General features: G+C 41.8%; 2 protein-coding genes across 4 annotated transcripts in view; one reads left to right on the top strand and one right to left on the bottom strand.

The window, feature by feature from the left end:
* Nucleotides 1-25,909, bottom strand: part of LOC5564407 (lachesin) — a 489,285-nt gene that overhangs the window by 106,381 nt on the left and 356,995 nt on the right. The window lies entirely within an intron of this gene.
* On the top strand, nt 20,282-22,609 carry LOC5575420 (gamma-glutamyltranspeptidase 1). Its single transcript, XM_021844188.1, has 4 exons — nt 20,282-20,468; nt 20,535-21,356; nt 21,412-21,837; nt 21,895-22,609. Exons 1-4 carry the CDS (start codon nt 20,464-20,466, stop codon nt 22,400-22,402), a joined length of 1,761 nt encoding a protein of 586 aa, XP_021699880.1. The 5' UTR covers nt 20,282-20,463; the 3' UTR covers nt 22,403-22,609.

Here is a 25,909-nt window from a genome sequence, read left to right as displayed (position 1 = left end):
ATATACTTCCTATTTTAAAGAATTGATAATACTGAAAATCAAGTCTTATGGTGAGAAACGTGTTTTGCATCTATTGGCAAGATTTTATTTCATGTACTGGAGTCGGATTGCCCTAGACCCAACTTCGTTATTGGATTGCTTTGACTTTGTAACTCGATTAATTGACTACTATACTGCATCCATTTTTTTAATGGAACAAATTGTCGGTGTTCAGACAGACTGGACCAAGTGTTTTTTAGTGGTTTCAGGGAAATGAACTGCTGGAATTCGCAATATCAAAATATTTGCTGGAATGGAAAAAGCATCGGAAAATTCGGAATCGTTGACCCCCAAAACCCCCCCCCCCTTGGTTGCACCGCTGACATGGAATGATTAATCCATTCATGTGCATTATTTTTACAGAACATTTAGCGTATAATCGTGTGAGCAGAGCATTTTCGTTTGCAATTTAACTTTCAAGAAGTAAAACAAATAAAATATAGGCGAATATTAGATGCAAGATCAAGAAATGTTTCAGCGTCACTCAAGATTGCAAGTATTCCTGATTGCAATGAGGCAGTTTACATTACTTATCGTTAAATATTCAGTTATAACTCGTTTTACATGACAAACATAAAGGTTTACGAATCGTATAAATTTAATAATTTTTTGCTGTGTACCTCAAAACATTGCTTTGTCTCGAGATCCTGATTATTTGCAAAGAAGCGATTTTTAACAAACTTATTCACACAGCAAAACAATCTCAAATTTTCATGGAACTTAACTTTTTATGATTATCATGTTAAACGAGTTATAACTGAATATTCAACGATAAATAATGTAAACTGTCTCATTGCATTCAAAAGACGGGGTTGGTGGTCTGATGGCTACCGCTTCTGCTTCATATGCAGAAGGTCATGGGTTCAATCCCAGGCCCGTACTTTCCTCGTACTTTGTAGTTGTATATCTCTCACTTGCTTCTATCTTCCATTCTAAATATATCACACTCAAACTATTCGTTCATAGCAAACGCTAGAACCAGAGACGGACAAGAAACCGTTTCCCTAACGCTTCCTACTTCCACGCGCATGCCTTTCTTACGCCTGATACATAGGCTGTCTGCTAACCACAAAAGCAAACCTCTCTGCCATGCCTTTCTCCCAATCCATACACACTCCCGCATGAACTGACGTGGCCGTGTAGTTCCGGCGTCCAGAATAGAACTACGGACAACCCGTTCCGGTGGTAAGAGTCCACCAAACGGGGTAACCCCAATTCAAGGTGTGATGCGAAAAACCGTGCTGAGGAATGAATGGTCGAAGGGGTGAAAAAGATGTTCGGCCATTAACGGAGCCTGTGGGGCACCTGGGCACCCCTCACAGTATTTTGTCCCTTACCGCGTTAATGCAGGGCTCTGGCGTGGTGGACCTCTTTTCCCGTGCTACTCGTGGGATTCAAAAATGAGTACAATATCTAATCAAAACAATAGTAGTAGTGCAGGTAGTAGCAGTAGTAGGGAAGCGAACCCCTTCGCAAGAAGTTGGCTAGCTAGATCTCCGTTGAGGAGAGTAGAAGCAGGAGGAGGCAGCAGTGCACGTAGTGCCAGTGCTGGAACCCATATTTCATCCCCGGCTAACGCATCGGGTGAAGTTATGGATGGAGCGTGGTTGATGAGGGCCATCAATAAAAGTAGAGATGGGCTCTCTGCGATGGAAGTGGCTGCACAGCAGCTTGACTCCATAATTGACTTTGCGTCCTCGAAGTCTAACATCAGCAAGGACCTCAAGCAGGCCTTGCTTAGACTTCGTAAGTCAATGTTGGCGGCCAAGCAGAACCATGCTGAACCCATGGTGACTGTGGCTGCGGCAGAACCCGTGGAACTGAAGGTGCCGAAGTCTACCCAGACGGAACCCTTCGTTTTCGCGGGCAGCCCCAAAAGCGTGGAAGCGAATGCTTACAGCAAGCAATCGCAGAAGCGCGCGAGGCAGCCGTCAGGGGAGGAGCTACCCGGCGGTGCTCGTAAGGCCAGGCGGATACTGACCCCGAAAACCGGCAGAAGTGCCGGAAAATCGGACCCCAGCCAGGCGTCCCGGAAAGCCGAGAAGGGTGGGCCCGAAAAGGCTGGCCCCTCACGGAGTGATGGGAACAGGGGGTTGCGACCATTGAGAGGTCCTCCATCACCACAGGTCAGGGCGGAGCAGGGGGGGGACGCCCCCTGGACAACCGTAGTGAGGAAGAAGAAGAAGAAGAAACAGGAGAAACAGGAGCGCAGGGATACCAGACCTAAGAAAGGTAGGAGGGTAGGTGCCAAGCGCGAAAAGGGTGATGCGATCATCATCAAGACGGAAGAGTCCAAGTACTCGGAAGTCCTGAAGGCGATGCGCAGCGACGCGAAGCTTGCGGATCTAGGAGCCGACGTACGCAGTGTCAGACGCACTCGTACAGGTGAAATGATCCTCGAGCTTAAGCGCGACAAGGAGCGCAAGGGCGCCGCCTACAAAAGTTTGGCGGAAGAGGTCCTTGGCGCTGGTGTTGAAGTGAGGGCTCTGACGCAGTCAGTGACTCTGAAGGTGATGAACCTTGACGAGATCACTAACGCAGAAGAGCTCGTCACGGCACTGCGGCAACAGTGCGAAGTGCAGGTGCCCACCACCGCCGTTCAGCTACGGAAAGGTCCGGCAGGTACTCAGGTGGCCTTAGTACACCTACCTGTGGCAGACGCAAATAAGTCCGCTAAGGTAGGTAAGATCAAGGTTGGTTGGTCAGTATGTTCACTGAACATACATGAGCAACCAGTGATCTGCTTTAGGTGCAGGGAACCTGGACACAAGTCCTGGGGCTGTAAAGGCCCTGATAGGACTAAGTTGTGCAGGCGTTGTGGTGAGGAAGGTCATAAGGCACTAGGCTGCAAGAACCCTCCCAAGTGCTTGATTTGTTCCGGCAAGTCCGTGAACAACAATCACCCAACGGGAGGCTCAAGGTGCCCGACCTTCAAACGAGCCATCAACGAAAAATCACAGTGCAGGTAACGCAGCTGAACCTGAACCACTGTGACGCAGCTCAGCAACTGCTGTACCAGTCAGTTGCTGAGTGGGGGACGGACATCGCCATCATATCGGACCCATACCGAGTACCCGCCGGCAACGGCAACTGGGTCGTGGATGGATCCGGAAAAATGGCGGCGATATGGACAACGGGTAAATACCCTGTCCAGCAGTTGGTGTCTACTACCTACGAGGGCTTCGTGATCGCCAAAGTAAACGGGGTCCTCTTCTGTAGCTGCTATGCGCCTCCGAGTTGGTCGACCGAGCGGTTCACGCAGATGCTGGACTGTATGACGACCGCGCTGACAGGGCGAAGGCCAGTTGTAATAGCGGGTGACTTCAATGCCTGGGCCGTGGAATGGGGAAGCCGTAACACGAACCAGCGAGGTCAAATCCTGCTAGAGGCACTGGCCGTGCTAGATGTCGATCTGGCTAATGTTGGTGCCAAAAGTACCTTCAGCCGTAACGGAGCGGAGTCGATTATCGACGTTACTTTTTGTAGTCCTGGCCTAACGAGTAGTTCGAACTGGAGGGTAGACGATGGCTACACTCACAGCGACCACCTGGCGGTTCGCTACAGTATCGACTACAACAACAGCAGGCAGCGGGTTGAGGAAGCGGCTAGGTCAAGGCCAAGCCCTCGTAGGTGGAAGACATCGTACTTCAATGATGAAGTACTTAGGGAGGCGCTCCGCCGTGAGCGTAACCTACTCGGCCTAAGCGGGGACGAACTGGTAGCGGTGCTTACGCGTGCATGCGATGCGACCATGCCTAGAAAAGTCCACCCTAGGAATGGGAGACCACCGACATACTGGTGGACTCAAGCTATTGCGAACCTGCGCCGTGCCTGCCTACGGGCCAGGAGACGGATGCAGCGAGCACGTACCGAGCAGGAGCGTGAAGAACGACGGGCGGTGTTCACCGCTGCCAAAGTCGCGCTGAAGTCTGAGATAAGGGCAAGCAAAAAGGCCTGCTTCGAGGGACTCTGTCAGAGTGCCAACGCGAACCCGTGGGGTGATGCCTACAGGATCGTAATGGCGAAGACAAGAGGTGCAATTGCTCCTACGGAGCAGTCTCCACAGATGCTGGAGGGGATCATCGAGGGGCTCTTCCCGCGCCACAACCCTAGCCCATGGCCTCCTTTTGTAGGACAGCCGGGGATTGGGGCTGGTGATGAGGATAGAGTAACTGATGAGGAACTTGTAGGGATTGCAAAATCCCTAAGCATGGGGAAGGCACCAGGTCCGGACGGAGTTCCAAACCTGGCCCTCAAAGTCGCAATCTTGGAGGCTCCCGGTATGTTCAGATCTGCTATGCAGATATGCCTGGACGAGGGAGTATTTCCAGATGCGTGGAAGAGGCAGAGCCTGGTACTATTGCCAAAGGCGGGGAAACCACCCGGTGACCCGTCGGCGTATAGACCAATTTGCTTGATTGACACGGTGGGGAAAGTGCTCGAGAAGATCATCCTCAACAGACTGTCGAGGTACACCGAGGGTGTAAATGGTCTCTCAGGCAACCAGTTCGGCTTCCGGAAAGGGAGGTCCACTGTAGACGCTATTCTGGCGGTTAAGAAAACCGCTGAGATAGCACTCCAGCGTAAGAGGAGGGGTATTCGCTACTGCGCAGTAGTGACTCTGGATGTAAGGAATGCATTTAATAGTGCCAGTTGGGCGGCTATTGCTGATGCGCTCCTGCGTCTGGGGATACCCGAGTACCTGTACAAGATTCTCGGAAGTTACTTCCAGAATCGGGTATTAGTCTATGACACAGAGGTGGGTCGGAAGTGCTTTCACATAACCTCAGGAGTCCCGCAAGGTTCCATCCTGGGTCCGGTGTTATGGAATGTCATGTACGACGAGGTGTTGAGATTAAAATTCCCGGCGGGTGTGGTCATCGTTGGCTTTGCCGACGATATTACGCTGGAGGTCTACGGTGAATCGATCGAAGAAGTGGAATTGACTGCAGCCCACTCGATCGCAATTGTGGAGGAGTGGATGAGCTCCAGGAAACTGGAATTGGCTCACCACAAAACGGAGGCTGTTGTTGTCAACAACCGAAAGTCGGCGCAGCAAGCGGTGATCAGTGTAGGCGACTGCACAATCACTTCGAAGCGCTCCGTCAAACACTTGGGGGTGATGATCGACGACAAGCTTACCTTCGGTAGCCATGTCGATTATGCCTGCAAGAGAGCCTCCACAGCTATTGTGGTACTGTCCCGGATGATGTCCAATAGCTCTGCGGTGTACGCCAGCAAGCGTAAGCTTCTGGCCAGTGTCGCCTCGTCCATACTGAGGTATGGTGGCCCGGCTTGGGGCACGGCTTTGAGTACCAATAGCTACCGTAGCAAGCTAGAGAGTACTTATAGGCTAATGTGCCTGAGGGTTGCGAGCGCGTACCGTACCGTGTCACACGATGCACTTTGTGTCATCACCGGTATGATGCCTATTGGTATCCTTATCATGGAAGACATAGAGTGCTTCGAAATGCGCGGCACAAGAGGCATACGCAGGACTGCCAGACTGGCCTCCATGGTCAAATGGCAGCGTGCGTGGGACAGTTCCACCAAGGGAGTGTGGACTCACAGGTTGATTCCGAGGTTAGATATCTGGGTCAATAGGCGCCATGGGGAACTAACATTCCACCTAACACAGGTCCTTTCGGGTCATGGATGCTTTAGACAATATCTACACCGTTTCGGTCATGCGGGTTCTCCCGAATGTCCAGTTTGTGCAGGTTTAGAGGAAACGGCGGAACACGTTTTGTTCGTGTGCCCGCGTTTCCGCACAATGCGTGACCGCATGTTTGCCACATGCGGTCGGGACACGACTCCGGACAATTTGGTCCAGAGGATGTGTGCAGACGAGTTTGGCTGGAATGCCGTTTCATCGGCTATCACCCACATCGTCTCGGAACTCCAAAGGAGGTGGCGTGTGGACTCGAGGAGTGACTAGTGCAGACGCTAATCAACAGGTGGTCCAAGGGTTCGCAGTCGGCTACGTAGGTCATACCGGTGCCCTACGGTCGAAATCGACCCTTACAGCGATTAAGTGGCCGCGGGGAGAACATCCTGGTAGCGCTGCTGTCGTGGCGCCGGCCTACTGGGTGGGTACGAGCCTCTGGTTGTTCGGGGCAGGTGGAGGCCCCTTCGTCAGCAATCCCAGCTCGTGCTAGCTGATAGGGCCTGAGCCTTCAGTAGGTCAAATTGCGAAGCCCGCAGTATCAGTTCTTGATACCTGCGGTGCAGCTGGGCGCGGGCTTAGTGGTCGACCCTGCCCGCCTTCAGCGGACAACGGGAGGTGAGGACCACCCGGGAAGCTGGCAATGCGCCAGCATGCTACCTTGGTGGACCCCCATAAGCGTGTCATCGATGTTCATTGCTGCATGGCTACGCAGCTAACCTGGAGGATGCGATGTGCAATAGCCCCTCTCCGAAGCAATGCCTTCTTGGTGGTCCCGGAGAGACGAAGGGTTTGGCGGCAATGGAAATGGTTTAGTGGGTCGGGGGTTTAGTCCTGTTTACTGCTTGTACGTAGTAAATGGTCCCCAACCCCACACTCCCGGACCTCGGTCCGGAGTCTGTTGAGCAGATTATCCCCCCATTGCTTAGAAAAAAAAAAAAAAAAAAAAAAAAAAAAAAAAAAAAAAAAAAAAAAATGACGTGGATGCAGTGGAATATACGGTCTACGTGGGAGTCAGTTTAATGCATCATCAATTCCTCCCCCTTTCCCTCATTGGTCTGCATTCTGACGTGGCAAGTGCCATTGTTGCCTAAAAATAGAAGATCACCAGCACTTATACACTGAGGATGCCTGTTAGTCCCAAGCAGTCATTCGGTTGGTTCCTTGTGTAAGTGCAGCTGATCTGGCGATACTGGAGTGCATCCACGGGCGGCCAATCAAGCTCAAGCTCAAGCTCAACTGTCTCATTGCATTCAAAAGTGCTAGCAATCTTGAAAGAAACTGAAACATTTCATGATCTTACATGCAGCATTCGCCAATATTGCATACAGTGACCCCACGCAGTGGAATCACCCAGAATTTATGAATCAGCTGATTTCAAAAGACAAAATTATTATCAAACTTGTCACAAAACATCACAGAATTATTTTTACTCATAGTTTCTTATCAATCTTTGTCTTTTGAAGTCAGCTGATTCATAAATTGTGGGTGATTCAACTGCGTGGGGTGACTGTACTTGCTTGCATCTTGAAAGTGAAATTGCAAGCAACAATGCTCGGTTTACATGATTCTACGCTCAATATTTTGCCAAAAATAATGCACATGCATGGATCGACAGTTTGTCGTTCCATGTGTATTAGGGCAAGTGTACCATTAGTGGTGCACCCAGAGGCGCGTCCATATTCAAAACCATGGGTAGGACAAACGTTGTTAAAGTCTTTATGTCCTTGGAAGCTCAGAAAAAAAAATCAAATTTATGGAATCCTTGACAGCAAAATGAAAGAGTCGGTCATTAACACAAGACTGAGAAAATTTCAAATTTTTATTCTTTTTCGGACCAATTCACTCAGACAGATTTTATGATGATGTGATGATTATTTAGCCACCATCAGCGCAAGGATTACCTATGGCTGCAGAATCATACCGGGATGGAATGATCTACCTGATGGTTTGTTGTAGCAGGGCTAGTTAATATCTTTAAAGACCTTTGGAAGACAACACTAAGGCTGTTTTCTCATGACAAAAGGCTGGCGACCCCACGCACTTTCATCCAGTCAACAGTTCAATTAACTCCCTTATGCTACCCCTCCCCAATACCCAATATATAATAATATATCATATATAGTGTTATTAAAGTATCTTACCTCTTTGTACCCATGTTCGTTGGCTTCGTATTAAGATTCATCATCCGTGGTCAGAAGTATATCATAACAATCTTACTGTTTGGTTCTTGGCAGTAAGTTAAATCACATTCAATTATTTGTGTACATATGTTACTCTATATTTATTCTTGTATATCGTCTTCTTTTCTAACAATGCTTCCCTGTCATCACATATCTACTCGCTATCTTCTCCATCCGAAATTTCACTATTGCTGTCCTTATAAATTTCTTCTGCTTTCTTTTTAAGTTTTTCTCTATCCGTTGCTAGTTCTTTCCACTTGCTATTTGTCATGTCTCGATATCTTGAAAAATCTTGCTGTAACGTATCTTTCCATGTGAAACTAGGTCTTCCCTCCTTTTTAAAACAGAACTTAAATTTAAAAGCAGATTTCAGTGGATGCTTATTTGGCCTCCTGATAATGTGCCCATAGTAATTCAACCTAGCCACTCTAACTCTTCTATTGATAGTTTTTCCGCTCATCTCTTTCCTCACATTGAATTTTCTCTTTACTACTCTACAGTTATTCCATATATCTTTCAAAATTAGTTTCTCATATTTGGCTAATTGTAATCTACTACGTTTTGTAAGTGTTGATACTTTTGTACCGTATTGTATAGCTGGAGCAATAACAGTTTTGTATATTAGTTTCCCAATATCCCATGACGGTTTGAACGTTTTGCAAAATTGTACTATGTTCTTAGCCGATTTTATCGCGTTTATTGATCGTTGTCACCAATTCACTCAGACAGATTTGACGAAAAACTTGAATGAACTTCGAAATTCTACAACTAGTTTATTTTTTCAGTTTTGCTCACCCACGGTTTTTTTAAAGTCTTTATTTTTGACAGAAGGTCTCTAAAGTCTCTATTTTAACAAAAAAAAAAAAAAATTCCTTAATGTCACATTTTTCCATATTCTGCTTGCTAAATTTCAAAGGTTCTAGAGAAAACTTTAAAGACTATTTCGCAGGTTCCATAGAAATTTCTTCTCAGATTTTTCAAGGAAGAGCTTCAGGAAAGCTGCTAGTATTTACTTTAAAGATTTATTCCTGAATACTTCAGAGATCCCTTCGGATACTTCCTCTTCCTTCACCAAATGTCCGAGACAATCTTCCAGCGGTGTTTTGAGGAATTTTGCTGAATTTGCTGCATGAAATCCTTGAACACTCTGACGCTCCAGTAATTTGCACATGATTCTAGTGAAAGTTTTCCAAGAGGTTATCTCAGTAATTAATTCCTCCAGATATTTGTTGCCTAACTCTTTCACGAATTGCCTCAGTTGCTTCTATAGGAGATTCCCCATAGATTCCTAAAGGAGATTTTCCAAGAAAGTCCAGAAAGGTTCATTCCAGAGTTTTGAAGAATAATGTTCAAGGATTTTTCTTGGAAGATGTACAAGAATTTCTACGCAAGTTCCTCCAGTTATCCTTCTGGAGTTTTTTGTGTGAATTAATTAATCCTGCAGTTCGTCGAAACAATTTCTCAAGTAAAATATTACTGGATATTTTTTTCTATTATTTCTGTAATTATTCCATTAATTTCTTGGTTAGACTGTTCGATAATTTTGAAAGAAATTCCTGTAGGATAGTAACTAGTAACTTGTTTAGGAAATCCTCCAAGATTTCCGAGTGTCTAGAAATTAATCAAGGGTTGGCCCACAACTCAATCATGTTTAATACACCTCCCATTTTATATTAAAAACTTTATTGATTACTGAAAAAAAAATCCATGCCATTTTCCTGAAGATACGATTGAAATATACTGGAAAATGATTTGAAGATTTGGGAAAGGAGATTGGGCAAATCTGGGCCCGGAATGTACACAGATGACTCATATATCATTTGAAAGATCTAATTGAGACAAGAAAAAGTTGGTATGGGGCCAAAAATATCCGTCGTGGGAGAAAAAATCTATGTTGCATGGTTTGAGATGGATTTTCGATGTATTTATTAATTTTTTACTACATTTTTACTTAAATAACAATGGAAAATATATTTAAATCTGCACTTTTATAATGATGAAAAGCTCTTTGTTATATAGAAGCGAACTAAGACTTTGATTCAGAGATGAAAACATAACATGGTGATGCTACACGGCAATATATTGAAAAATCTTAAAAATACATATCATGCAGTTAAGTTTCCTACCATACTCAGCCACCCACATTACACCAACCATAATTGTTCAAATGTTTTATAGCTATTTCATATGATATTTTGTGTGGCCTATAAGATTATATTATAACTGAACTTCAAACAAAAAAATGAAGCTGCTTTATTCGATGAAAAATAGTTAAGAAACAGTGGTGGAAGAAAAGTGAGTTGTGTTTAATAAGAGAATTGACTGTAACAGATTCTTCTAAGGTACATATTAGTTCAGAAAAGATTTTACTAAGAGTTAAATAAAACTATCAGCTCAACCTCTTTGCAACAACCAGCCAGTGATAAATCAGACAAGATTTCAGCAGGAACCATTTTGTGGTTCTCTAGATTTGTTCTTTTGATGTATAAGTCTGTTTAGTATCGAGTGTACTCCTACATTATCCAATCGGTCTTAAGTTAAGCAAAATGTCAATCGTTTTCGCTTTACGAGTTAGAATGCGCCCAAGAGCACTATTTTACTATTTAGTGGCTATGTATATTATCTCTTTCTGTATCTTCCCTTCTATCACCCTTCAATATTTTATCTGCAAGCCCTTGGAATCCTTCATGCAAGAATTACAGATAGCGGAATAGATAGATAGATAGATAGATAGATAGATAGATATAGACTTAACCTTTTGGTGACCCCTTGGCAGTTGTTATGTATCCTAGATTCAAAGACTATCAGCCGATACAGCCAAGCGACCAACTCTTCCAAACCCATCTTGATAAGCTCCGCTCATATACCATCCTTTACAACTGCCTAGTTACTCTAGAATAGCATATTAAACTTCCCTCAGTTGGTTGGTATTGCCCAACATTCCGACGTAGTCATTTCCTTCACTGCTTCGAAAGTCCATACCAGTGCACTCAGCACCATTCAAATGTTCGTCGTAGTGCTGCTTCTACCTTTCAATCACCTTGCCTCCGTCCGAACGGTGGGAGCATATACTTTTACATTTCTGCTCACGGTATGAAACTTTCGAACAGACTAATCTGCTGCTTCCCCTTCTGTCTGTGATGCTCCTCGTTCTTCTCCTCCAGATTAATTCTACACCCTGTGTCGAACTAATCGTTTTGTGATCTCCGTCCACCATACATTGTTTTCACCTGTGATGTTTATGGCTGCTCTGACTGTTCAACAACTCGCAAAAGGCTTCAGCAAGCAAAGCCTTGTACGGCAACGTTAGCTCCAGATGCGGGACGTAGGTTGTGGCGACATCCATCTGGTTAATTCGCTGAAGGTCATACAGAGGCGGGCGTCTGTACTGTTCACTTTTAAAGTCCGAGAATTTTGAGCGCAGTTCTATCATTATCAGGTATTGATCAGAATCGTTGATAGCAATGACGTATATTATGTCGGAGAAGTGCAACCCATGAATCAAAATCCATGATCGACCATTGATCCTCAACCTGTATCGCGAGAATCAGCACGCTTTGCAGGTGTCCACGTATCTTACCTTACGTGAGTTATTTGTCAAATCTACATTGGTATACCTTTAATTCCTATCTCCGTATGCCTAATACTCAAGGCACATACCAGAAACTCAAAACGTCCTGAAAACTGTTTCAAATCACTACATTTTTGAACATTTTACGATAAAAATATAAACATACATGTGCATTGCTACGCACGAGTCCAAAACATGTGGGCAAAACAATATGATAGAATAGAAGTCTGTTCAAAACACTCCCTTTTTTACATCGTTCCAGCATACATAACTTTTTTCTCCCATGACGAATATTTTTAGCTCCATATACACTTTTTCTTGTCTCATTTAGATCTTTCAAATGATGTATAAGTCATTTGTGTACATTCCGGGACCGAACTCCATACAACTTTGCCCAATCTCCTTTTTTAAAAGCTTCCTGGAAGAACTCGTAAAAGAATCTTAAAGAAATAGCAATGGTGCAAATTGGGTATCACCGAATCTAAAAACTTCCAGGCTTATTTTAAAACTAGTTTAAAACCCCAAGTATCTTGGCAAATAGTTCAACGTACAGAAGAGAAATTTATTAGAATATTTCGCTGAAATATCTTTAACAATTCTGCAAGCATTTTTAGTGTTTTAACAAGAAATCTTTCAGAAATTCTCCAAAATATACTTCTATTTTCAGGGGTCTTACTTAGCCGAGTGGTTAGAGTCCGCGGGTACAAAGCAAAACCATGCTGAAAGTGTCTGGGTTCGAATCCCGGTCGGTTCAGGATCTTTTCGTAAAGAAAATTTCCTTGACTTCGCTGGACATCGAGTATAATCGTACCTGCCACACGAAATACGAATGCGAAAATGGCAATTTAGGCAAAGAAAGCTCTCAGTTAATAACTGTGGAAGTGCTCATAAGAACACTAAGCTGAGAAGCAGGCTTTGTCCCAGTGAGGACGTTATGCCAAGAAGAAGAAGAATACTCTATTTTCTAGGTGCTCAGATAGCCGTATAAGTAAGCACGCAGCTATTCAGCAAGACCAAGCTTGATGGTCGTGAGTTTGAATCTCTCTGGTTGAGGATTTTCTCGTATAGGAAATTTTCTCTACTTCCCTGGGCATAGAGTATCTTCGTACCTGCCACGATGTATACATGCATAAATGGTCATTGATAAATTAATCTCAGTTAATAACTGTGGACGTTCTCATAAGTATAGTATATAGTATAGGACGTTCTCATAAGTCCTAGTATGCATGTAACGCCAGAATTTAAAAAAAGGATAAAGATGGGAAGCCTTCGATGGTCCCAGGCAGATGTATGGGATTTCTGGTAGTATTCGAGAAGCTCTGTTCATGTTCCAGTAATTTGTCGAAAAAAGCTTCAAAATATGCTGATGCAATTTTTCCAAGAGCATCTACATCTGGCTGTAGAAATTCTGTAGGAATCATGGGTAGGACAATCCTTTGACTGTCCTACCCAGGTATTTTCGTGCGTAGGACTTGTCCTACCTGTCCTACCGACTTCCCTCGCCACTGGGTGCACCTAAGGGAAAACTGCTAAAACATGGTGATAAAATCATGAAATATATGATTTTAACGTATCATTCGATAGAACTCAAATCCTTCTATCTTTCATATGTATAAAAATCACGATTCATTTGAAATTTCCCTGCAAAAAGCCTTGCACCAATAATAGGAACACTGTTCCTGTAGTGTAGGTATGTTTTAGGAATGATTCCTTTAGTGACGCCAACCATTGATTTCTTATGGGGCCCTCCACTAATGGTACTGATGCACAACTATAGGTGCAAAGGAGCAAAACATTTTATCAAAATAATTGTTTTAAATAGTTTTACGGTTAAATTTCATGAATATTTCGATTACTTGTATCACTTTCGCATCGTACATCATTGAAAATATCACATAATCATTTATTAATGAGGGATTCCACGGAGGCATGCAAGTCGATTCTGATCGACCATTTCAAAAATATCTGAAACTTTGCACAGTTTTTCAGTTCCATCTAAATCGTCATTTTCCGATATCAAATCTTCAAGTTGAGTCACGACTAACTTTTCAAAAGGGTGTATGTGAAAATGGTTCAAAAATATTCAAAAAGCTGCACAGCAAAAACGGTTCGTTCGATTGTTAGACAACTAAAAAAACATAGTTAGACAACTAAATAAAGATTCCAAAAAAAATACACACAGTAAAAAAAATTTTTTTTGCATTAAAAAACATCATTTTTGTCACTAAAACTCAAATATCTCAAAACCCTATCGGAATACCAACGTAATTTTTTGAGGGAAAACGGTCCATTATATTAGCTATCTACCATAAAAATTTGGTGATGGTAAGCCAATAAACAAAAAAGTTATGACATTTCAAATATTTCACAAATTTGACACTTAGTGAAAATTTTTTTTTTCATTGTTAATTTTTTTTAGGACCGCAGTTTGTTGCTGAATTTTTTGTTAAGGGTACCACATGAGGTTAACAAGTTGTTTTCATGATATTTTATTTAATTATTCATAACTATTATAGCATCTATTAGAAAGTTAGACGCGATCCAGTGTTGTGATCTAAAGTCTTGATAGTGTCTTTTTTTTTTATTGTACGTAACTGAAGAAAAATTCTCTCAATAGTGTTGAAACCTTTTGATAAAAGAAACCTATAAGAAATCTAATATTGAAGACAAAAGCTACAAAAAAAGTTTTCTATACAGGTATACGACTAGTTTACCTGCAAAAAGTTTACCTCGTAGAGAACAAGGCATCTAGTGGTTTACAGGTGATCTAGTATACGTAAAGCAGGTCGGTTTTCTCGGCGCTGGTTTTCTCCACAAAGTTAAAATCTGATTACACCTGGGTATAGACCCGCCTTGGTAGAGAATAGACTTTGTTAATCATATTTGGGAGAAAGCGAGTAACTTCAACAACATCAAAAACATGATAGGTACATACCATGAACATACTCACGAAAAAGCTAAAAATATACTACCACTATGATTATAAAAGATTTAATTGTAAAATTTTTCTTCAGTCAAGCAAACGACACCAAACTAGTCAGTAAAAACTTAAAAGTGATTTTGTTTATTAAAATCTAACGAGCAACATGAGTAGTCGCTTTCTCAACTGTTGCAGGCCGTTTGCAGAAAAAAAAAGTGTTCGAAAGAGCTACGAAATCTCACCGAAAGCACCATAGATAAACTGAAAGCGGCTGGTTATGCTCCAATGTCTACATTGAATACAAATTCACGCATTTGTACGTCCTGCCGTTTAAACGTTGACAAACGGGCAATCTGTACATCATCGGTGGATCAGGTTGCAGGAAGTTCGAAAACAACAACAACTGAGGAATTACTAGATGCACCGACAACAACTGAGGAGTTACCAGAAGTACCAAGTACAGATAGTCTTGCCACGGTACCATCAGCGACATCTGTTTCAACAAATCAATCAGAAGATGAGTGCATCCAGAAGGTCAACATCGAACGCTTCAACGAAGGGATAGCTGGAATAAAAGTGACTCCGATTAAATGGACGAAGATGGGTTACGTCAATTATCCCGAGAAAAAATACCGTGAAATCAACGAAGCTGTACGAAGAAACCTCTTCAAATTAGGACCTGAGGATGTGGAAAATACAGACTACGATGAGGTAATTATGAATATGAAGGAAAGGTTCTTGAATCTAGCCACGACAAGGAAAGAAAAATTATTGATTTTGTCGATGCTGCCAAGCTCGTGGTCTATTCAAGACGCCATTGATGAGTTCAAAACCAATAGAAATACAGCAAAAGAGGCAAAACAATTCAAAAATAACTGTCTTGCAACCAAAAATGCTAGGTCGAGTACTTCATTAACAGATGAGACAAAAGAAAAAATAATTCAATATTTTGAAGACGATGAAGTAAGTAGAGCTATGCCTTGCCAAAAAGATTATGTATCTGTAAAAAAAGATGGAAAGCGTCAAGCAATCCAAAAACGATTAATGATGACTACTTTGAAAGAAGCGTATACACGCTTCAAGGAAATTAACGAAAATATTAAGGTAGGTTTTTCCTCATTTGCAAGCCTTCGTCCAAGGCAATGCAAGCTTCTATCCAATTCAGGAACACATAATGTTTGTGTGTGCACAACACACGAAAATATTAACCTAATCTTACATAGTTTGAACAGAATCAATTTATCAAAGGATATTAAAATGTTAACTGGTAGTCTTTTGTGTGAAAATACAACATCGCTGAGTTTGAAGAAAATTATATTGATCAGTTATCATTTGAGCAATTGGTGACCACGGATAGGTGTGACCTAGAAACTATTGTAAAACCTGTAGATGAGTTTGTGTCATTTTTTTGCTTGAAACTAGAAAGTTTAATTCCTCACGACTTTATTAAAACAGAGCAATCCCGCTTTTTAAAAAATACGAAAAATACATTACAAGATGGTGAATTTTTAGTCATTTGTGATTTTTCTGAAAACTATAGCTTTGTATTGCAAGATGAAGTGCAGTCCCATCACTGGAACGTACAACAAGCTACAATTCATCCATTCGTTATTTATTTCAATGGAAGTACGCAAATTGAACATTTTAGTTTTATTGTAATTTCCGAAGATTTAAGACACGACTCAGTATCTATAAATTTGTTCATTGCCAAAATGATTAACTTTTTACGCGTTGATAAGGATAAAGAAATCAGAAAGATATATTTCATGTCTGATGGAGCAGCATCGCAGTACAAAAACCGTAAGAATTTTTCGAGCCTATGTCAATTTAAATCAAAGTACGGAATTGATGCAGCATGGCATTTCTTTGCTACGTCACATGGCAAAGGTCCTTGTGATGCTATTGGAGGAACCATAAAGCGCATGGCCACAAGAGCAAGTTTAGCCAAAGAACGTGAGCATCCAATTAAAACTGCAAAAGAACTATTTAATTGGGCGAATCGCAGAAAAGAAGAAGATTTAACAAAATTATCATTTTGTTTTACTACTACTGAAGAGTACGAATTAACGGCATCAGAGCTCAGCGAGCAATATAATAATGCGAAAACGATCCAAGGAACCCAAAAATTTCACTGTTTCATTCCATTGTCAGAAAATAAAATTAAAGCAAAACTATACTCGAACTGTACTGATAATGATGCAAAAGTGTTCGATATTGTAAAAAAAATGATTAACAATAAATAAATAAATAAGTATTAATAAAATGTTTTCATGATCTCATAACGCATACCCAAATCCAAAACTTTTAAAGTTTATATATAACATTTAGAAACTCATCGATCATACTCTAAAAAAAATATCCTGGTAAAAAAAAATATTTTCGTGTAATCTGTTAATTCATTTTAATTTATACATATATACATATACATATAATATTTATACATATACATAATATTTATACATATAATATACATAATACTAATGAATACATGAAAACGACTTGTTTAATTCACGCAAGGCCCTTAACAATAAAATCAGCAACAAACTGCGGTTCCCGTAATAATTTACACCGAAAATTTTTTTTTTTCTACTAAATGTGAAAATTGTGACATGTTTGAAATGTCATAACTTTCTTGTTTATTGGTTTACCATCACCAAATTTTTATGGTAGATAGCAAATATAATGGACCGTTTTCCCTCAAAAAATTACGTTGGTATTCCGATAGGGTTTTGAGATATTTGAGTTTTTGTGACAAAAATGATGTTTTTTAATGCAAAAAAAATTTTTTTTTACTGTGTGTATTTTTTTTGGAATCTTTATTTAGTTGTCTAACTTTGTTTCTTTAGTTGTCTAACAATCGAACGAACCGTTTTTGCTGTGCAGCTTTTTGAATATTTTTGAACCATTTTCACATACACCCTTTTGAAAAGTTAGTCGTGACTCAACTTGAAGATTTGATATCGGAAAATGACGATTTAGATGGAACTGGAAAACTGTGCAAAATTTTAGCTCAATAGAAAAAAATGAATTAAAAAATTTACCAAATTTTGGTGCTGTTGCTTGGAATCACTCTAATGCGAAACATGCCAAAACACACTACCTCTACTTTTGGAGCTACCTCCACTAAGGGAGCGTTTGCCCTAGTTGGCCAAGAATCATAATATTATCATTCGCTACGTATACATCTCGAATTCGTCATTTCATGTTTACTAGCCCACAAGCATACTTAGATAAAAGTTACACTTCCGAAAATCAGGTGCTTGCACTAGCGATATATGGAATGAACCATTTTACATGCGTCTGAAAATTGATCTGAGCTATCGTAACCGTGGAAAAATCTACGAAAGATTAAGCTGTTTGAAATCACAGCATGAAAAAAACAACAGCAAACAAACAAGCAGATCGGTCTATTGGAAGATGCCAAAGGCAAACAAGTACAGACAACACTGTGTGAGAACCACATTAGGAATCCCAAGGTCTGTCAAGTGTGCCTTTGATATTATATTTTGAATACTTTTTGCATGATTTCATGATCCGTTTGGAAAATACTTTGATTTCTTTTTATTCTTCTATTGAAAACAAAGATTTTGATAACATACCAAGGCTATAGAACACAATTATCAATTACGCACTAATTAAAACAAGCTTGATCCATTTTATCATGATCGAATATCTAACAAGTGTATTAGAATCGTAGTACGTAATTCAGATAGTTCATTCACACTGCTGCGAAGATTACCGAACAATGAATATGTTGAGTACAAAATCAAATCCATGCATGTATTTCATCTGCGAAATTCCTCCAAGATAACGATTGAGGGCGTGTCGCAGTATTGTTGATACACCCCAACCTCTTTTTACGACCGTTATCGGGGTGTCGTAAAAAAATCGGTCGTAAAATAAATCAGGGTTGTAATTATATTTTTGAAAAATGCAACGTCTAGATGCGGAAATACTGATTCGATATATTCGGCAAAAATGAAGCATAGGTTGAGAACTCTCCAAAATGGCCGTTCAAGTTTTCATATTTTGGTAATAGATGGCAACACTGCTCGATTGTTATTAAAAGAGCCAATTTTATGGGGGTGTAATATGCAAATACCAAAAATTTTTAAAGATACCGAATGTTCACCAAAGTTGAAGGAAGTGTTGCGTGTCATACATTCGGCCGAATCACAAATGTTCATGTGGCTGGCAACACTGTTTAAGAAGAAGATCAAAACCATCAAACTTGAGCGGAACAGAAAAATATAATGCTTAGCAACATAGCAATACTCTTCAACTGTAATCCAGTTTTTAACGAAGGGTTCAAAAATTTTTTCTTAGCTGGCAACACTGCTTAAGTGAAATTGCGCCACCAGGCAGTACAAGTGTGCATGCAACTATTGTTTTGCGGATATCTCAGGATCCTGACCACTTAGAAAGATGACTATCATTATAAAAGCTATGAGATTCAATATTTTGCCACCAGGCGGCGCTAGTGAGCATGACACTTTTGTTTTGCGGACTTTGAATCTCATAGCATTTATAATGATAGTCCTTGAGCTGATGAACAACTTTGCCCAAGACGCCACCTTTTTGAATAGTCATAATCAAGAGCTATCCGCAAAACAAAAAATTCATGCTCACTTGTGCCGCCTGGTGGCAACATTTTAAACTTCGTAGCTTCTATAATGATAGCGCTTGAGCTACCGAATACTTTGCCGAAGACGCCACCTTTCTGAATAGTCATAATCCAGAGCTATCCGAAAAAAAATTCTGTGCTCACTAGCGCCGCCTGGTAGCGGAATATCAAATCTCATAGCTTTTATAATGATAGTCATTGAGCTACTGAACAACTTTGCTGAAGGCGCCATCTTTCTAAGTGGCCAGGATCCTGAGATAACTGCAAAACAAAAGTTTCATGCTCACTAGCGCCACCTGGTGGCAAAATTTTGAACCTCATAGCGTTTATAATGATAGCGCTTGAGCTACTGAACAACTTTGTCGAAGACGCCATCTCACTAAGTGGTCAGGATCCTGAGCTATCGGGACAACAAAAATTCTATGCTCACTAGCGCCGCCTGGTGGCAAAATTTTGAATCTCATAGCTTTTATATTGATAGTCCTTGAGCTACTGAACAACTTTGCTGAAGTCGCCATCTTTCTAAGTGGCCAGGATTCTGAGATATCCGCAATACAAAAGTTTCAAGCTCACTAGCGCCACCTGGTGGCAAAATTTTGAACCTCATAACGTTTATAATGATAGCGCTTGAGCTACTGAACAACTTTGTCGAAGACGCCATCTCACTAAGTGGTCAGGATCCTGAGCTATCGGAAAAACAAAAATTCATGCTCACTAGCGCCGCCTGGTGGCAACATCTCGAATCTCTTGGTTAGAATAATGATAGTCCTTGAGCTACTGAACAACTTTGCGGAAGACGCCATCTTTCTATGTGGCCAGGATTCTGAGATATCCGCAAAACAAAAGTTTCATGCTCACTAGCGCCACCTGGTGGCAAAATTTTGAACCTCATAGCGTTTATAATGATAGCGCTTGAGCTACTGAACAACTTTGTCGAAGACGCCATCTCTCTAAGTGGTCAGGATCCTGAGCTATCGGGAAAACAAAAATTCTATGTTCACTAGCGCCGCCTAGTGGCAGAATTCCGCAATTGAATGATCACCATATGTTAGCCCTTGAACTACTGAACTGAACTGGTCGGAAAAAGAACCGTCGGTAAAAAAACGGTCGTAAAAAGAGGTTGGAGTGTACTACTGAAATTGAGAATTTCAACGGTAATCTTCCTCTGCGTGACAATAATGTCGTCCGTTATAGCGCAATCCAAAAGCAGATTTTAATTTCTCCTATTTGTAGCAGTATCGACAATACCCCGATTCCACGCGCCCACTTACTAGCTTGTCCGATCAATGTTCGTCCACTGCTCACTGTTCAGTAGCTGGTAAAGTGCCACTCCAGCTAGTCATATTTGCCTTTTTACTTCAACCACCGCAGCTGGACTCGTATCTACTTGAAATAGAAGTGCGAGCAGCAGCGATTAGTGCTCCTCCAATTATATTTACACACCCATCAAGGGGCTGTAAAATGCTGTAAGTTTGATTTAACGTGCGTGATATACAAGTCGTTTGATAACTGTTTACTGATAACACTTTCAGATTGAAAATTGGCCGAAAGAAGCTGTTTCTGCTGATGGCAGGCACCATCGTAGGGGTGTCCTTGATTACTCTGGCCGCCGTTTACGTTCTGCACGAGGAGGAGGTGGAAGATGTTCTGGACATTGATGACGAAGATAGGGATGTCCACAAACGGGTTGGAGCAGTTGCGTCCAATGCGTACGAATGTGCTTCGATCGGAGCGGATATTCTACGGGCGAACGGCTCGGCAGCTGATGCTGCTATCGCAACGATGATATGTGAAGAGATCGCCTGTCCGGAGAGTGCTGGAATCGGTGGTGGATTCCTGCTTACGCTGTATCAGCGTGAAACTGGCAAAGTGCTGGTAATGGATGCTCGAGAGATTGCCGCCCGCGCATCGGCGGAAGATATGTTCGTCAACTTCAAGAATGGGACAGCTCACGGAGCATTGGCCATAGCAACACCCGGAGCCCTGAGAGGCTATTGGGTGTTGCATGAGAAGTTTGGAAAACTGCCTTGGAGGAAGCTGATCGAACCATCAATCGAGCTTTGCTACAGGGGTCATATTGTGAACCCATACATGGAAGATGCTTTACTGGATGTACGGAAAGAGATTCTAGAAACTCCTTCGTTGCGAGAGATATACGTCAATCCGGAGACTGGAGATGTGTGGAGGGATGGTGACCGTATTTATAGACCAGACTTTGCGGAGAGTCTGAAAGTAATCGCCGACGAAGGAGCAGATGCGTTGTATTCTCGAAAAGGATCTCTGCTTCCGAAACTTATGCAAGACCTCAAAGAGTTCGGGAGCATTCTAACAGAGGAAGACTTTTACAACTATGAGTAAGTATAGTAAGTTTAGATATTCCACTGAATACAAATTGTCATCTCGTAACAGACCTAGGTGGTTTACCCCGGTATCAACGAAAGTGCGAGGTGACAACACTGTCTTCAGTGCCGCTCTCCCAGGCGGAGGAACCATTCTGGTCCACATGCTGAACGTCCTCGATGGATACCCAGATCTTGACCCGTATGACCCGGTAACATGGCAACGAATCGTCGAAACGTTCAAGCACGCCTACGGTATCCGCACTCGTCTTGGCGACCCATCGTTTGTTCCGGGTATCGAGGAGCTGATTCGCAATCTCACTGATCGGGGTTATGCCAATCTTATCAGGGATAAAATCAAGGATGATCATACGTTCTACGACTACGACTACTACGGTGCGGATTTCTCCCCGTCTGAAGATCACGGAACGGCTCACGTTTCAGTGTTGGCGCCCAATGGAGATGCCATAGCTGTCACGAGTACAATCAACGACTAGTGAGTTCTGAAAACAGGCCTCATCCGAAGATCTACTAACTTCCTCTTTGATTCCAGCTTTGGCGCCCAACTGCGATCCCCTCGGACGGGGATCATCCTCAACGGAGAAATGGACGACTTCTCGGTTCCCGGGGTGATCAACATCTTCGGCGTTCCGGCTTCTCCAGCAAACTTCATCGCTCCGGGAAAGCGGCCACTTTCCTCCATGGCCCCTAGCATCGTAGTTGATGGCCGAGGAAACGTTCGGCTGATCGCAGGAGGCGCCGGCGGAACCAGAATCACCACGGCTACGCTTCAGGTTATCCTGCGAAAGGTGTTTTTCGGTCAGAATTTACGGACGGCGATGGATGGTTTTCGAGTGCATCACCAGCTGGCACCGATGGAAGTGGAATACGAGCATGACGTGGATCCAGCTGTATTGGAACAGCTGGAAGCGCGGGGACATTCTATGAGAAGGGTTAAAAGGGTAGCAACAATGACTGCAGTGGCGAGAGAGGACGATGGCACGGTGACGGCTGCCTTCGATCCGAGGAGGCCAGGCAGTGTTGCGATAGTTGAGCTCTAGAAGGTAGTTGATAACAATACTGAATGTGATATTTGGTTTATCTCAAAACGTAGGGTAATAAAGGTAAAAGGTGGTAAAATGCCACCGTGCATTTAAATGGTGGAATTGTGGTCAATAGTATCATTTAAACCGAGTACAGATAATGAAGAGTTTATGTCGCATTATATTAAATTCCTCCAGCTGTTTGTTGTGAGCGATAGGCTGTTGCGTTATCAGTTTGATTTGCGAATGTTATCACAGACAGGAACTGAACGTTGGACATTGGTACGAACGGTTTTAGGTCGAATGTTGATAAACTGAAATGTTTGTTAGGTCGAAATGCCATTAAATAAAAAAAATCAACAAAATAAAGAATCGTGAGGTGGGAAAACTGTAAATGCAAAAAAGTTATGCATCTATCATTCATCTCGCGATATCTAGGGATCGTTGGGATTCGACAGTGGAATCACTAATTGAGATTAGCGCCTTCTGCTCATATTTGCTCGCAGATCGGTAATCGTCGAGTTCTATCAGTAAGCGGATTGACGAATGTATCTCGGTTTACCCTTTCTTGTGTGCTAATACCGCTGATTACTATCCATTCGCAGTGAACTGCTGAGGGTCGCTCTAAAAGCTTAACGTTTCAACAAGCACATACTAGCTCTACAATGTCCACCTCCGCTCATTTGGTCGCACGCGCAACTGTCGTTTGCTTCCAATACCGTATATCTCTTCGTTAGAGCAGATTATACATTTCGAAGGCCTTCAGAAAATTTAACGCCTTGTGGCTGACTTCTCCGCGTCTCACAATTTACTTCTCTCAGACCCTTAGCAGTATCGATCAAGTTGATCAAACTCATGAAACCAAAACCATGCTTCCGATTGAGCAATCACGGGAATATCAAAGTAGGCTGATCTCTATGTCAACTGACTGTTTCTCAGCACTGAGAAACAGTCAGTTGACATAGAGATCAGCCTACTTTGATCTTCCCGTGATTAAAGCTAATGAAAGCAAAGAGATGAAATGTTCCAATGAACTAATCTACGATGACGTCACGCTGCAACTTCCAGCGATAAGAAAACCTTTACAGCGGGCCGTGTTTATAAAAAATGAACGATTTCGTTGTGCATTCATCCACTTCGTGTTCATTCGGTGAACATTCGTTGTCCGGATGTTGGTCCGGATGTCATTTAATGTAAACATTGCCCGCATTTAGAGCAGCAAAGAAAAAGAAAGTCGAGGATAAAAGAAGACCGTGGATAAGTCCATTGGAATTCAAAATTTACTGTCAATGTTATTTCTATCGAGCAGGAGACTTGTCAAACACTTTCTTACGCACGCTGAAAACGGATCACAAAAATTGTTACCGCCCACTACATTAGTTTTCCATACATTTAATCAATTCGGCTTTTTTTCACCCAAATCTGTATAAACTCAACACATGAAAACTGTGAACCACTTTTAGCGTGGGATTCAACATTGGCAGTACTGCGTGTAAATATGGCATAGTTGCTAGCTGATTTAGTTTTAAAGTGTTCAGATTTCGTCCCTTTGCATTTTAACCTCTTTTACCTTGACGACTGCTTAGATTGGAAGCCTAAACTATGCAATTGGATCCAGACCCCTTCCTCATGCGGATTGAAATCTGCGACTCTCCCAATTCACCATGCTCTTTCATGACTATCCCAACTTCTTCTTTCGTAAAGACCGCATCCAAATCCTTGCATTGGAGGTTTACCTTCGGGCACAGAGCTCGCATTTCCACCACATTACCCATGGTTCACTTGAATTTTCTTACCTCTGCACCTAGTTTTCGAGCTCCGGGTTTGTTAGCATTGCATGGAGCACCCCCTTCTTATGCAGCCCACAGACGCTCAGACGGTTTGACCAACATTGACTCCGCCCCCAAGTTAGTCAAACCGACTTATGTTGATACAACCGTTTGACCAACTGTCAAGGTTGGTTGCAGCAACACGATATTTCTTCGTATGTTTTTAGATTTGCCGAGAATCTAATGAATATGTGATTGGTATTTTCTCGAATGCTGTGGCTGTGGAGGAGAATCTTTTCGCAATTTTCTGGCAATAATTGCAGTAAGGAAGAGAAAAACTATCAACATCTAAGTACTGGAAGAAATAAATATTTAAGAGGAATTCCAGTTATAATATAATAAGCTCTTCCTGGGATTCTACCACGAATTTTATCAATAATTCCTGTAGAAATTTATCCACAGATTCAACCAGAAATTCCTCCGGGGAACATTTTTCAGGTATACCTTCAGGTGGAATTTTTCCAAGGATTCCTTTAGAGGTTCCTCTACAAATTATTGTGGATTTCAACCACTGATTCCTTCAAAGATCTGTCCAAAAAATCCCAAGGAATTTCTTCAGGGCTAACTCCAAGGCTGCCTCCTAGAATTCAACCAAGAAGTTAGTTCCAAGGATTCCATCACGCGTTACCCAGGAATCACATCAGGAAGGAGGACTCCTCCTCCTCAAATTCCTCAAGGAGTTACATCAGAAAATCCACCAGGAATTTCTTCAGCGATTCTGTCTATCAATTTTTCAACAGATTTCTCCAGCGATCCATACAAATACTTTCCAAAGGATTTCTCCAGTGGTTCATCCAATGCTTCCTTCAAGAATTCCACCAAAAATTCCTCCAAAGATTCATTTAAGAATTCCTCCAGCGAAATTTCAAGCATTTCTATACAGATTCTACCCACAATTTATCCAAGGATTTATCAAGTTCCTCCAGGGATTCCACCAACAATTCCTCCAAGCATTTAATCAGAAAGCCTTCATAGATTTCAAGAAAAATACTGCAAACAAAATCATTAAAACTTGATCAGCAGGAGTTCTTTTAGAGATATCACTTGTAATTTTTTGAGAGGATTCCCCAGGTTGTCCTTGGGTATTCCTCTAGAGAATCTTCAATAAATTCTTTAATAAACTCCACCATAGATTCTTCCTTGTACCTCTGAAGGGACCCTACGAGGCATTCGTCCTAGGATTTCTGCAGGAATTACTTCAATAATCTAATATAAATTTCTCCGAGGATTTCTAACGGAATTTATCCATCAATTCCATCCAGTATTTCTTGAAGGATTTTTTTCCAAAGAGTCTACCAGGAATTACCTTAGAGAATCTTTCAGAAACTCCTTTAGGGATTACTTTAAAACTTCTTCCAGAAATATACTAAGGAATCTCTCCAGGAAACTCTCTAGGAATTGATCTGTTGATTTCTTTTGTGATACCTCCAAGAATTTCTAAAAGTATATCTCCATGGATTTTTTTTTTCAGAAATGAAAAAAAATCTTCTAGATCTACTTTAAATATCAGTTAAATCCCTGGAGGAATTTATGATAATCCTGAAGCACAATCCTAGTAACACCTTTGAAGTATTTTATGGTTGAACTTTTGGCGAAACTCTGGTAGAGTTTTCTGGTGGTAATTCTAGCGAAACTCTGGTGATATTCCCAGTGTTAACGCTAGAAGAACTCCTTATTAAATTCCTTAAAAAACTTC

The sequence above is a fragment of the Aedes aegypti genome, chromosome 1, assembly GCF_002204515.2.
Source record: "Aedes aegypti strain LVP_AGWG chromosome 1, AaegL5.0 Primary Assembly, whole genome shotgun sequence".
Lineage (NCBI taxonomy): Eukaryota > Metazoa > Arthropoda > Insecta > Diptera > Culicidae > Aedes > Aedes aegypti.
The sequence above is the reverse complement of the archived record's forward strand: the minus strand, read 5'-3'. Positions and strand labels throughout refer to the sequence as shown.

Coding starts and splice junctions, on each gene's coding strand:
- LOC5575420 (XM_021844188.1), top strand. Junction 21,357..21,411: donor GAAGACTTTTACAACTATGA/GTAAGTATAGTA, acceptor ATCTCGTAACAG/ACCTAGGTGGTTTACCCCGG. Junction 21,838..21,894: donor ACGAGTACAATCAACGACTA/GTGAGTTCTGAA, acceptor CTTTGATTCCAG/CTTTGGCGCCCAACTGCGAT.